The 13,291-nt window shown below is 42.8% G+C and overlaps 1 protein-coding gene across 1 annotated transcript in view; it reads left to right on the forward strand.

Moving 5' to 3' along the window:
• The window catches only part of LOC307249570 (inositol 1,4,5-trisphosphate-gated calcium channel ITPR1-like), an 82,452-nt gene that overhangs the window by 31,974 nt on the left and 37,187 nt on the right, over positions 1-13,291 (forward strand). Inside the window, exons 20-40 of the mRNA XM_080026365.1 lie at positions 543-794; positions 1,078-1,219; positions 1,451-1,604; positions 1,744-1,934; positions 2,074-2,206; positions 2,285-2,339; positions 2,441-2,606; positions 2,969-3,142; positions 3,265-3,339; positions 3,462-3,599; positions 3,700-3,825; positions 3,951-4,151; positions 4,263-4,514; positions 4,839-4,964; positions 5,089-5,217; positions 6,008-6,128; positions 6,329-6,513; positions 7,286-7,434; positions 7,547-7,658; positions 8,440-8,475; positions 12,510-12,554. Coding sequence (XP_079882491.1) covers positions 543-794; positions 1,078-1,219; positions 1,451-1,604; positions 1,744-1,934; positions 2,074-2,206; positions 2,285-2,339; positions 2,441-2,606; positions 2,969-3,142; positions 3,265-3,339; positions 3,462-3,599; positions 3,700-3,825; positions 3,951-4,151; positions 4,263-4,514; positions 4,839-4,964; positions 5,089-5,217; positions 6,008-6,128; positions 6,329-6,513; positions 7,286-7,434; positions 7,547-7,658; positions 8,440-8,475; positions 12,510-12,554 — 2,962 coding nt within the window. The remainder of the gene's footprint in view (positions 1-542; positions 795-1,077; positions 1,220-1,450; positions 1,605-1,743; positions 1,935-2,073; positions 2,207-2,284; positions 2,340-2,440; positions 2,607-2,968; positions 3,143-3,264; positions 3,340-3,461; positions 3,600-3,699; positions 3,826-3,950; positions 4,152-4,262; positions 4,515-4,838; positions 4,965-5,088; positions 5,218-6,007; positions 6,129-6,328; positions 6,514-7,285; positions 7,435-7,546; positions 7,659-8,439; positions 8,476-12,509; positions 12,555-13,291) is intronic.

The following is a 13,291-nucleotide window of genomic DNA, read 5'->3' on the forward strand; positions in this document are numbered from 1 at the left end:
GGGATTAAAGGGGATAGTGCTAGCCCCCCCTATTTGACTATGAGATTGAGCCGGAGCAGAGTATAAATTTATGGCAATGTTAAGACTCTGTAATAGTTTTGCAGAATGGGTGAGGGTAAAATGGCTTTGGTTGTTTGCTGTTAAAGCTGTTATCTGTTGTTTCTAGTGGCTGTATATGTAGTTGCAGGCACTTCTGGACCAGAGTTTCTTTCAAAACCAAACATAAATTACTATATGAAGTCAGTACATTGTCTGTTCTTACCTGCAGAATGCTTTCTCTGTGTGTTCCGATCCAACATTGTGAACAGGCAAATACGACATAGAAACCCCTCCGAAAGAATAACAGGGCAAAGCAGCAAATACAGGCAATTTCATCAGTGGAGTCATATGCTCACTCACCATTGTTTTAACTCACTATTTGATAGATAGAAACTTAAAGGACAATAAACTATGTTAATGAGGTTGATAACATCTTTAAGGGACATATGGTTGCTTTAAAATATACTTTACACTCTACTTTTTGTTCTTAATGTGCACAACAGGTATCAGCTGAACCTGTTTGCCCGGATGTGTTTGGACCGACAGTACCTGGCCATCAATAAGATATCGGGCCAGCTGGATGTTGACCTGATCTTACGTTGCATGTCAGATGAGGACCTGCCCTACGACCTGCGCGCCTCCTTCTGCCGCATGATGCTGCACATGCACGTTGACCGGGACCCTCAGGAGCAAGTGACCCCCGTCAAGTACGCCCGACTCTGGTCCGAGATCCCCTCGGAGATCGCCATCGATGAGTGAGTAGCACATTGGCTTTTTTATTTTTATTTTTTTTTCATAAATGCTTTTTTACACAAACACACAAACGTTTATAACCCCGACCCACCTCACACCCCAAACAATCCTTGGACAAATGGAAAAAAACAGGCTTATTTATTTCTTTAAAGATATATTTTTTGGCACTTACCCACTGTGCCACAAGTACCCCTTGACATTGACTTATTTTTTGTTGATTGTTGATTTTTATTAATATTATGTAGACTCATTTGTGCCTTTTCTTCCTTCTCGGTCTTATTGGAGTTATGACAATGACGGGACGTCTAAAGATGAAATCAAGGAGCGCTTCTCTCAGACGATGGAGTTTGTGGAGAACTACCTGAGAGACGTGGTTTGTCAGAGCTTCCCGTTTGCGGACAAAGAGAAGAACAAGCTCACATTTGAGGTCAGTTTGGGTCCGTTTATTGAAATATAATCGCACTCCGTTTATTTCATAGTGGTCACGTTTTGATGGTAAAATCGGCAAATGTTTTTCATTCACCTATCTTCAATTTTTTACAATAATCTATGATAATAATACTCGTATAACTTTGTTTGTATAACACCTTTCATGCAGCTAAAAGTGCTTAATGATAAAATAGCATGCATTACACGCTTCACATTACAATTTTTTTAGGTGGTGAATCTGGCCAGGAACCTGATTTATTTTGGCTTCTACAACTTCAGTGACCTGCTGAGACTTACCAAGATCCTGCTGGCCATTCTGGACTGTGTCCATGTGAGCCCCACGTTCCCTTTCAACAAGACGGAGAAGGAAGATGAAAGTAAAGGTATGAACAACCGTGGTTGGTCAGTGGACAACCAAACATCTCACGGACATGAATTTGATGCGTTGGTGTGTGTGTGTGTGTGTGTGTGTTTGTCTGTGTCTGTCTGTGTGTCTGTGTCTGCGTGTGTGCTTGTTTCCAGGCAGTAATGTGATGAGGTCCATTCATGGTGTAGGAGAGCTGATGTCCCAAGTAGTCCTGAGAGGAGGGGGCTTCCTTCCCACGACGTCAAACAACAGCACCGGTGGAGCCACAGTCAAGACCCAGACTGAGCCGGAGAAACAGGACATACTAGTCATGGACACCAAGCTGAAGATCATTGAGATCCTGCAGGTGAATGCCATGCAGTATAGTGTCATACTTAACTCTACAGTGGACACTGTATACCAGCATGTCGGACACAATCCCGTCCCCTTTCATCATGTTAAAAATATTCAAATAATATCCGTTATTTTCTGTCCCCGCCCTGTAGTTCATCTTGAATGTGCGGCTGGACTACAGGATCTCCTGTCTGCTGTGTATATTCAAGAGGGAGTTTGATGAGAGTAACTCCCAGAGTGAATCATCTGTAACCGGAGCAGTGGAAGGGCCGAACAATATGCCAGGTCAGGGTTTAACATTATTGCATTTTACTACAATGGAATGGACCTGGTTGGCTACAAACCTTCCTTTTTAATTTCCAGGGGCTTTGGATTTTGAGCACATTGAAGAGCAGGCAGAGGGGATATTCGGTGGAAGGTAAATCCCAGTTTCAACAAAGGACAGGATCGCTAGACATAAGAAAGAGGTGGTTGTTTTTAATTTGAGACATGTGTTCCTTTGTGCACGTGTGTGTGTAGTGAAGAGAACACCCCATTGGACCTGGATGATCATGGGGGCCGTACCTTTTTGAGGGTGCTTCTCCACCTAACGATGCATGACTATCCTCCTCTAGTGTCCAGAGCCCTAAACCTGCTCTTCAGGCACTTCAGCCAACGGCAGGAGGTCCTGCAGGCTTTCAAGCAGGTATCATAGCAACTCATACACATCTACAAACCGAATACATCAAAATATATATACGTATACGTATATTAATATCTATGTTGATCTGCTTATCTTCTTTGGGGCACATTGAGGCTATGTTTGTTGTATGAATTGTGCTTTATAAATGTATATCATTTATCTATACATTTATTATAATTAAATTAACTTGATTGATTGATTGATTGATTGATTGATTGATTGATTGATTGATTGATTGATTGATTGATTGATTGATAGATACACAAATACGTCTACAGAAACATGTGAATTTGGGAACAGCATAACCTGGCCATTCCATTTGGCTCTGTACTTTATATTGATATTGTAACTTGCTCTCATCACAGGTCCAGTTGCTGGTCACCAGCCAAGATGTGGAAAATTACAAGCAAATCAAGTCTGACCTGGACCAGCTGCGCTCCATCGTAGAGAAGTCTGAGCTGTGGGTGTACAAGAGGCAGGGCCCGGACGAGGGCATGGACGCAGGAGAGGGGCTCTCCGCTGAGTCGGAGCATAAAAAGGTCTAGTCTATTGTTCCATCAAAAGAATCACCCACAGATACTGAAAAGCAAGTCAACAGTGAGTCATCATTACAAGAGTATGGCGTTTTTTCCTGATCAGTTTTCTTTGGTGCACTCTGTAGGGGGATTCAGGGGGCACAGACAAACCAAAGAAAGCAGAGAGCACCAGCAGCTACAACTACAGAGTGGTTAAAGAGGTAACTATCTTACTTTGATGTATGGTTAACAAGCTCTTATCTTCCAATGTTGCAAATGTCGCTGTATATCCCTAGAAACTTTTTTTTCGTCTCTTTTTCTTTCTCTCTCCATCCTCCATCAGATCCTGCTGCGGCTCAGCAGGCTGTGTGTTCAAGAAGGTCTGTCGGGTAGGAAGAGCAGGAAACAGCAGCAGAGGCTCCTGAGGAACATGGGGGCTCACGCTGTGGTCCTGGAGCTCCTTCAGATCCCCTATGAGAAGGTATCAGTAGCTCTCGGGGAATATAGTCGTTCCTCTGGGGTTTTTTTTCCTGTGAAAGAGTGGACAAACCTTCACATCAGCCATTGTTTCCCCCTTCCAGGGAGAAGATTTGCGCATGCAGGATATCATGAAGCTGGCCCACCAGTTCCTGCAGAACTTCTGTGCGGGAAATCAGCAAAACCAAGCCCTGCTGCACAAGCACATCAATCTTTTCCTCAACCCAGGGGTGAGCAGTCCTGGCTGTATATACCCACTGATTTTGTTATTAAAATATCTTGATTTTGACTTGAAAACAACATGGTTCTGTTCCGGTTTCTCCTCTTTTTTCCCCCCTCCCCTCCTCCGGTTCAGATTTTGGAAGCTATCACCATGCAGCACATATTCATGAACAACTTCCAGCTGTGCAGTGAGATCAACGAGCGCGTGGTGCAGCACTTTGTCCACTGCATCGAGACGCACGGCCGCAACGTCCAGTACCTCAAGTTCCTCCAGACCATCGTCAAAGCCGAGAACAAGTTCATCAAAAAGTGCCAAGATATTGTCATGGCAGAGGTGACGCCTATAGTTACCACCCATTCTAATGCTTAAGCTATATGCTACAGTCTCCATATGTCCATAGAAAAGTAATGGTGTGTGTATTTTATTTATTTTTTCTTCCTGCAGCTGGTGAATGCTGGCGAAGACGTTCTGGTCTTCTACAATGACCGCGCCTCCTTCCAGACACTGGTGCAGATGATGCGATCGGAGCGGGACCGTATGGATGAGAACAGCCCTCTGATGTACCACATACACCTGGTGGAGCTGCTGGCCGTCTGCACCGAGGGCAAGAACGTCTACACAGAGATCAAGTGTAACTCCCTCTTACCTCTGGATGACATCGTGCGGGTGGTCACACACGAGGACTGCATCCCGGAGGTGAGAAGGGGGCTGGGGGGGCCTCGGACTCAGCCATAGCGGAAGGATTTGACAGCTACGTGAAGGACAGTGAACCGCTTGTGGAGCAATAATCTAGACAGGATTCTCAAAAAAAAAAAGATGGAGGCTAACATAGCAGTCCACGATGTCATGCTTTTAATTTGATAGGACCACATTCACAGAAGCATAATTATTTGATATCTCCCATTAACGTGTATTAAATCAATCCAATTATGCCGACTGAAAAGATGAGATTTATTTATTTATTTATTTAACAATATGGTCAATTTGCTCTCAATATTGTGTGTCATCCTAACCTTTCAGGTGAAGATTGCCTACATCAACTTCCTGAACCACTGCTATGTGGACACGGAGGTGGAAATGAAGGAGATCTACACCTCCAACCACATGTGGAAGCTCTTTGAGAACTTCCTGGTTGACATTTGCAGAGTAAGAAACAATGGACAGCTCTATGTCAACCTGGATTTTTTATTTTTATTTTTTGTACTTCACTTTTGGGAAAGGGACATTGTTAAAATACAAGCAATTTTTGTAATGTTTTGTTGTTTAACAGGTGTGCAACAATACAAGCGATCGTAAGCATGCTGACATCATTCTGGAGCGCTATGTGACGGAAACAGTCATGGGCATTGTGACAACTTTCTTCAGCTCACCTTTCTCTGACCAGAGCACCAGCCTACAGGTATGTACACTACTATATTTGAACATGTTTTATTTCTAAACAGACTGACATACTAATAAACGGGCAGTGACGTGAAGAAGTTTGTGTGTTTGTGTGTGTTTGTGTGTGTGTGTGTGTGTGTGTGTGTGTGTGTGTGTGTGTGTGTGTGTGTGTGTGTGTGTGTGTGTGTGTGTGTGTGTGTGTGTGTGTGTGTGTGTGTGTGTGTGTGTGTGTGTGTGTGTGTGTGTGTGTGTGTGTGTGTGTGTGTGTGTGTGTGTGTGTGTGTGTGTGTGTGTGTGTGTGTGTGTGTGGCATCTTCGCTGTTTTAAGTGCATGTTGTACTTCCTCACTGCTTGTGTCCTCCGCTGCAGGCCTCTCTGTTGTGGAATATGTTCAAGGTATTTGTTGTCATTTAATTCTGCCGGGAAAACACAGTGTTGGGTGTGAGAGAAAATTCTTTAATTGTTGTTTCTTTACAGTATAAGTGATTATTGAAAGTGATTATCCTGTGGGCTACGTTTTGGGCAAATGTCTGCTCAGGGAAAAATAAAAAAACACCACTGAGTCCTCATGCTGTTCTGTATCGAGGAGCTGTCACATTAGCTTGTGTGTGTGTGTCTGTTTGTGTGTCTGTGTGTGTGATGGATAAAAAGATCAATCTATGGTCCAGATTGTTGGTGCGGTCGATGACATGATATCTGTTGTCAAAAGACATCTCTCTCCCTTTCAAGACCAGCAAAGTTAAAGTTAGTCCACTTAAATATAACAATCTAAAGCCTCTTTGCTCTTTATTCTTGTATCTGTTTCTCAGACCAGGCAGCCCGTCTTTGTGCAGCTGTTACAGGCAGTGTTCAGAGTCTACCATTGCACCTGGTTAACCCCAGTCCAGAAGGGCTGTGTAGAGAGCTGTATCAAGGTGCTCTCAGATGTCGGTAAGATCAAGATCCTCCCCAATGTCTTCCTTAAATCAGTCCATTATGGACAACAGTGTTTTTAAATTTGTATTCACACTATCTTGTGTGTGTGTGTGTGTGTGTGTGTGTGTGTGTGTGTGTGTGTGTGTATGTGTTGTCTGTCTGTCTGTCTGTCTGTCTGTCTGTCTGCCTGTCTGTCTGTCTGTCTGCGTCAACAGCTAAAGGCAGAGCAATAGCCATACCTGTAGACCTGGACAACCAGGTGAGCAACCTGTTTGTAAAATCCAACAACATTGTCCAGAAGACAGCCATGAGCTGGAGGCTCTCGGCTCGCAACGCCGCGCGCAGAGACTCTGTGGTGACGGCTTCACGGGACTACAGGAACATCATCGAGAGGCTGCAGGTACAGTGTTTCTGCCTGTTTGGGATTATGGAAGTGTAGGGCTGCACAATGTCTGGAAAAACAATGTGCAACAACAACATTGTTGAATGTTGCGATGACAATAACCCTCGCATTTAAAGAGACACACACACAGGCATGCTACAATGGATGATCTAAAAGTTATATTTTTTCAGCAAAAAATTACAAAAAAAGCATTCCTTCCCTAATGCGCTTTTTGAATTTTGAATATACAATAAGATATGGTCCAAGACTTAGACCATATCAAATTGTCAGAAAATGGTATAATATGGGACCTTTAAACAAATACAGTATATGTAAATGTACAGGGTTTAATGTCTTTTTGCTCTTCACTGCCAAAATAGACCCCAGTCAGTGAGTAGCCTATGCATATTATTACCCCTACGCCAGGTGTAACAAAGCAGATCACTGTCATTTGACCTAGTTGTTGAGCTTGGTGGCCCTTCACAATGTTGGCAATCTGGTCTTCATATAAATCCCAGCTGGCTAACATGTAATCAAAGAGTTATATTTTTTCACATCCATACACTGTATTACCTCAGGACAAATAGCGACCACAAAGGGGGCAGGCATTAAATCAGTAGGGGCTACATCCGATTGGCCAAATACTGTATATTGACAAGCAGAGCCTGAATGCATGGCACAGAGAATAGGTAATCATTTATATATTTCGATATATATTGTTCAGCCCTACTTCGGTGTAATAAATCATTCCAGAACCTATATGTTTGTCTGTTTTTTTTCTGTACTCTAGGACATTGTGTCAGCCCTGGAGGACCGTCTGCGACCACTGGTCCAGGCTGAGCTGTCCGTTCTAGTGGACGTGCTGCATAGGCCCGAGATGCTCTTCCCTGAAAACACAGACTCACGCAAGAAGTGTGAGAGCGGTGGTTTTATATGCAAGTAAGTAAATCTTCAATTTTTATTTTATTTTAAGGCAGTGTGTTTTATTATGTACAAGATTCATGAACTATATACACACACACACTTTATACTGTATATGTGCTCTTCGCAGGCTGATCAAACATACCAAGCAGCTGCTGGAGGAAAACGAGGAGAGACTGTGCATCAAAGTTCTGCAGACGTTACGAGAGATGATGACCAAAGATCGCGGTTATGGCGAAAAGGTAGGAAGAGCTGCCCAGCCCGGAGATAGTGTGGAGAATAAACTTACATGAAGGCCTTACCACTGTGCGTACACTGTATATTGTAATGTGTGTGTATTACGAATAAATGCAGTTGTAGAAAGCAGTCAATTGAAAGTTGGTCACCTGGTTATGGTTTTTCCAAATGTATTTTCAGGCAGGTGGTGTAAAAAGAAATGTAGGATTTCACTTAAAGAAAGTAATACATTTCTCAGGAAGTATATATTAAAGCGCCTAGGCTTCATTTAGCCTGTGCATTTTTTTTGTCGATACAGTGTATTTTGAAGGTGTTTCATATGCTCAAGTTTTTTCGGACATGTTCTCAATCTTGGAGATCAGAAACCCCAAAATGATCAAGTAATTCAGTCAAAAAACATATGTACGTCAATAAATGATGGATCCGTGAAGGTGTAGCTAGCTGTATATGATTTAACAGTATCAGACAGACTGCACCACACACATATTTGCTATGCTTAGCGCCAAGAGTTACCTTTACCTTTTTTTTCCTGTCACATACTATACACCCTTGCAGCCAATAAGGCAGGACTGGTCCCTTGTTTAAGAGAGACAGGCATGGTTTGAGACTGCACTTATTCTCTCTGCACACAAAAGAGATAGAGTTTATGAATGGATAAGCAACACTCCACAGTCCTAACTCACTGAACTAACATGTCATGCATTATATTTGACCTATGCTTTATTGCTTCCTCCTTCGTGTGTGTGTTTTTTTTTCTAACCCCTCAAACCCTCTGTTTTCTTTCAGCTCAGGGCCTTTGATGATGAGATGGATATGCCTAAGGTTGTTTTTTTTTTCCTTCTATTTGTGCCCTTATTTTTCATGAGCTGTTGTCTGTTTTGTCTGTGTAACACAAGTAGTTTGTCCCTGATTGTACTGTAGCAGCTGGCTTGCAGTCAGGGGAGGTACAGTAGCTCTAGACACAGCAACAGATAGTGGTAGGCTGATTCTGTCAACACACCTGCTGCACTCTCTGCCGTAGAGCGCTGTGTACTGTAGGTCAAGTGAAATTGCTGAGAAACTGGGGCGAGAGATGTGTGTGTGTGTGTGTGTGGGGGGGGGGGGGGGGGGCAATGGGCGACTTGATGCTTTTGCGTCTTCTCTCTCTCTGTCCTCCTAACACTGGACATTTTATTTGCATGCTCTACTTTTGGCCAAAGCCTATATTTACCTCATATTCTAACATTCGCTCCAGTTTAATAATGATTTCACATTTTGTTTTACACACATGCAAACAGCATTGATCTGCTTTTTAAAATAATTGTATGCAGGAGGATGAAGAAATACCTAATAGTATAACCAAATGACATACATCACAAATTAATTGTAATGAGAAATATGTTTTTTTTCTTTAAAATTATAGCCATCTCTCTCTCTCTCTCTCTCTCTCTCTCTCTCTCTCTCTCTCTCTCTCTCTCTCTCTCTCTCTCTCCATATCTGTTTTAGGAAAAACTACTTTTGCATAATGGAAGGTGACGAGTAATAAAGCCATAGAGCATCACTTCCTTATTTCCCTCCCTTTTATTTTTAATCAAATAGTTTTATTGTCAGCGTTCAGCCTTTTCTAGGATGTTTCACCTGTAGTCGCCAATAGGAGGCGCTGTGACCGTGCGCGTGCGGCACTTGTGCGTAAAACGTGTTGGTTTCCTTTGAAGGGCTGTGGCAGTCAGTGAGGCTGTGTCCTAGTTTTCCTTTGCCTGAGAGCTGCACAATTCCTGGGCCCCTGCCAACTCTGGGCTGAGGTTACATAAGAACCAGGATTTTTTTTTTTCTTTCCTGGAACTCAGCCCCTTCCGCTGATGTGTGACCTTCAGGAGAAATCGCAAATAAAAGTGTGGAGGAGCTGTTTACCCACAGTGTGCGTGTGTGTCTGTGAGCACACCTGTGTGTGCGGATAAATATGCAGGTTGCCATCATGGGGTTGGAGAGTAGCTGTCTACGTGCATGAGCGAGTGTGTGTGAGAAAGAGAGAGATGATCCACACACACACCTGTTCAAATGCTGTAGCTCTGTCTGTCTACACATGAAAAGCAGCTCTGATGTGAGCGCTACATGAGTGGGAAGCCTGCTCCCTCTCACTCCCATGTGCCAATCTTCCCATTTCTTGCCTCCTCTTTTTTTCCCCTTTTGAACCCATTAAATCATTGTGACACAATTTCTCAACTGCTCCAAATACTCCCCACTTCCACTCTCCACCTTACAACCTCACAGGGATGCAAACACACACCTTCTTTGTGTAAACCCTAATGAAGTTGGCTGTGAGTGTTTGTGTAGGTGTGATATGAAATGCTGGCTCTTGTCTCCTCTGTTGCCCTTTGAGTAAAGCAGAGTAGCATTTGGCACGCATTTGCGGATGAAACCGGTGAACATGAATGTGAGCTTGTAGAACAGGAACCATGTTTTTTATGGGTCACATCACATGAAGTAGGTTTATAGTGTTAGTTTGCAGAAGTAAATAGCAAGGCATTGTTTTGAAATAGAGATAGCCAGAGATAATGTTGACCCGCCGCAGCATGTGTGTGTGCGCTTACCACACCGTTGGTAAATGTCAGGGAGATGACTATCAGCTAAGTCTGTCGCTCTCTGGCTTTCAGAGTTCTGCTAAAGCCAGAGGAGTTCAGTATACGTGTGTGTGTGTGTGTGTGTGTGTGTGTGTGTGTGTGTGTGTGTGTGTGTGTGTGTGTGTGTGTGTGTGTGTGTGTGTGTGTGTGTGTGTGTGTGTGTGTGTGTGTGTGTGTGTGTGTGTGTGTGTGTCTGTGTCTGTGTGTGTCTCTGTGTCTGTGTCTGTGTCTGTGTGTGTCTCTGTGTCTGTGTGTGTGATATTCTCTATTGACGAACTCAGAGGTGTGAGACTTATCAGGGTTTTGCCCCGGGGAGTTTCCAGTTTGGTGGAATGCACTGTAGTGTAGTGTGGGGCGGATGTGGCAGCTGTGAGGGGTTAGACTGTGGTTTCTATGGTCAGGCCAGGGGGACGATTAGCTGCACACATATCTACTCTGATCAGCATATTGCTCTGTGGTGTAATGTGGTGACAGTGTCCTCAGCCTTGTGGGGGCATGTTCCAGAATCAGTGTGTGAGTACTGAGTGTGTAGTACACCCTCACCTGCTGCTGAACTGTGCCCCACCATATTGTCTTATAAAGAAAATGAGTGATAATATAAAATAAGTGTTGTGCGTGTCAAAAAGAGAGTTTGGAGCCTTGACACTAACATTCCCATTCCTGTCTCCAGTACTGTCAACAAGTGCTAAGACGTAAACATTGAATTTTACTCATCATTCAAAAGTACTGTCAAATTTGGACAATCTTAGTAGTAGTAACTGAGCATCATAGTAACCAAATAGCCCCACGAAGCTTATAGCACATATGATTAACTAAATGGTGTAGATTTAAAATATAATGTGGCAAAAAGTTTATTCTTTCACACTTGCCTCTCAATTTTCCGCATGCTCTAGAAGGCTACTGTAGCTGGTAGCCGTACTGAACCAAGCACTTACAGTCTCAGTTTGCCTCTGATTAATATATAATTATAAGTACACGTGCTTCCATGAATGAATTGATGCCTTTTTAAGTATGAAATGGATGTGACTCATGTATGGCTTTCAGTTAACAGATCTCTACTCAGTTGAACACCCGTGGGGTGATTTTGGAACAACATACTGAATCAGATAGCATTCTCCACTACTGCCATCAAAACACCATAAAAGGTTAATAGTGACATAGTCCTCCAGAAGAGTTCAGAAATGTATACAAACTAGGCCTATATGCCAAGGAGCACGTAGGCTATTCCGTAGGCTTGTATTGGCCCCATGCATCTTATAAATACTGTACAGTATGCCCTTGACCTGGACTGACAGATAAAAGACTATAGTTCAACTGTCAAGTGTGTTTGTTTTTTTCCTCTCCCTTTTTTCTTTGTCTTTCACTTGCCTCTTGCCCTCTGTGTTATTTGCTGACAGATGGCCACTGTAAGCTGCTCTGTGTCACTGGTTTAGTGGCCTGGTTTCTTACTGAAGTGGTTATGTAACCCTAACCCCATCGGCCTGGCCCTCCTTGTGTCTCTTTTTACATAACAATTTTTAATTGGAGCGTTGCCTTTTAAACAGTTTCCTTTTCCCCTCTGTGAACACTGTTTATAATACTGTACTGAATGTTGATACTGCTAAATGGTTGTCTGACCTGAATACCCCATTAAGGAAATTAGAAAAAAACAACCAGGAAAAAAAAAACAGATCTCAGTGCTTTACATTTGGTTCATAGTGAGAACCTCTCACCTTGTGTTTACTCATCCCCTGGTTTCAAATCACTGTCCCAGTGTGATTTCAGTTTAATGCTCATGCAGCTTTTAGCTCAGGTTTTTCCCATTTTCCTTCCTTTATATACAAAAACTAGTTAGACATTTAAGCTTTTTCCTCTTTCTTGACCACCTTGCTTCTTGTCCTCACCTTGACCAGAGGAGAGTAATCATCTTATCAGGTGATATAAAAAACCTAACTTTTTTATGTTGGCCCTTTACACAATCACACTGGGCATGTTTTTTTTTTTTTTTTTTTTTTTTTTTTTTACTTTTTATGTATAGTCAACACTCTATACACACCTGCTGTAGCAGCTTGCCAATGTTTCCCTGGATTCTAACATATCAATAAATGCATGGCGCTTCGTACCGGGCAGATCATTGCATGGCCAGATGAATAGGTATACATGATTTGGTTATTAACCCTGACAACCTGCCTCTTGTCTGTGCTGCATGCATACTAACCCTATATATCTTTATATCTGTTGGACCATTGCACACACACTGCTCACTGCACCCAGCAGCTGGATCAGAACCAGCCTGAGAAGCTGTTGGAGGACCAGAAGAGGGTAGGTAGTACTCACAGCAGCTTGGCAACTCAAAACCTATTTCAAATGTTTAAGTTTATACACAGCAGTCATGCATCTTTCCCTCCCTGCGTTTGTTTTCTTCAGTTCACTGCTTTACGTGGCACCCAACCACTCTGTCACAGCTAACTAATGTATGAAGGGGGGAAAACCCCATTACTTTCAGTGCCTCTAATGGTGTTATAGCAATGCAGTGACTTGACAGAGCCTCAGGTGTTTCAATCAAAGAGCAATGTATTTTGATATTCCAGAACAACAACATCCATATGAGTTAATTAATAATATAATGATCAGCACAAGAAGAACATTATGGTATGCTCAACATCTGTTTCGCTTTTGATTAAATGTCCCCAACAAGCCGTCCTCATCATATTATTCACAGCATCTGTTTGAGGGAGCTGGTAATGTCAACATACGTGTCTAAAATGTCATTTTCATTACTCAACCCCCTTTTTAATGGCAATATTCCCCAAAGAGACCAGGGCATCATCTTCAGACTACGACTGATCCCACTGTGCTGTTACACACAATACACTGGATTAACATCCTTCAAATTAAAAAAATTAGAATAGTGATCTTAACACCTCTTACGTGATCTGATCACCAACTCCACAACATAACTATGGCTGCAGGGCTTACATAATGCCGCTGTCGAGGACCACCCACAGTTGACAAATGATTTGCGCATAATCAAAGCACAAACACACACACAATAAAGT

The sequence above is a fragment of the Ammodytes marinus genome, assembly GCF_949987685.1.
Source record: "Ammodytes marinus genome assembly, chromosome: 4".
NCBI lineage: Eukaryota > Metazoa > Chordata > Actinopteri > Uranoscopiformes > Ammodytidae > Ammodytes > Ammodytes marinus.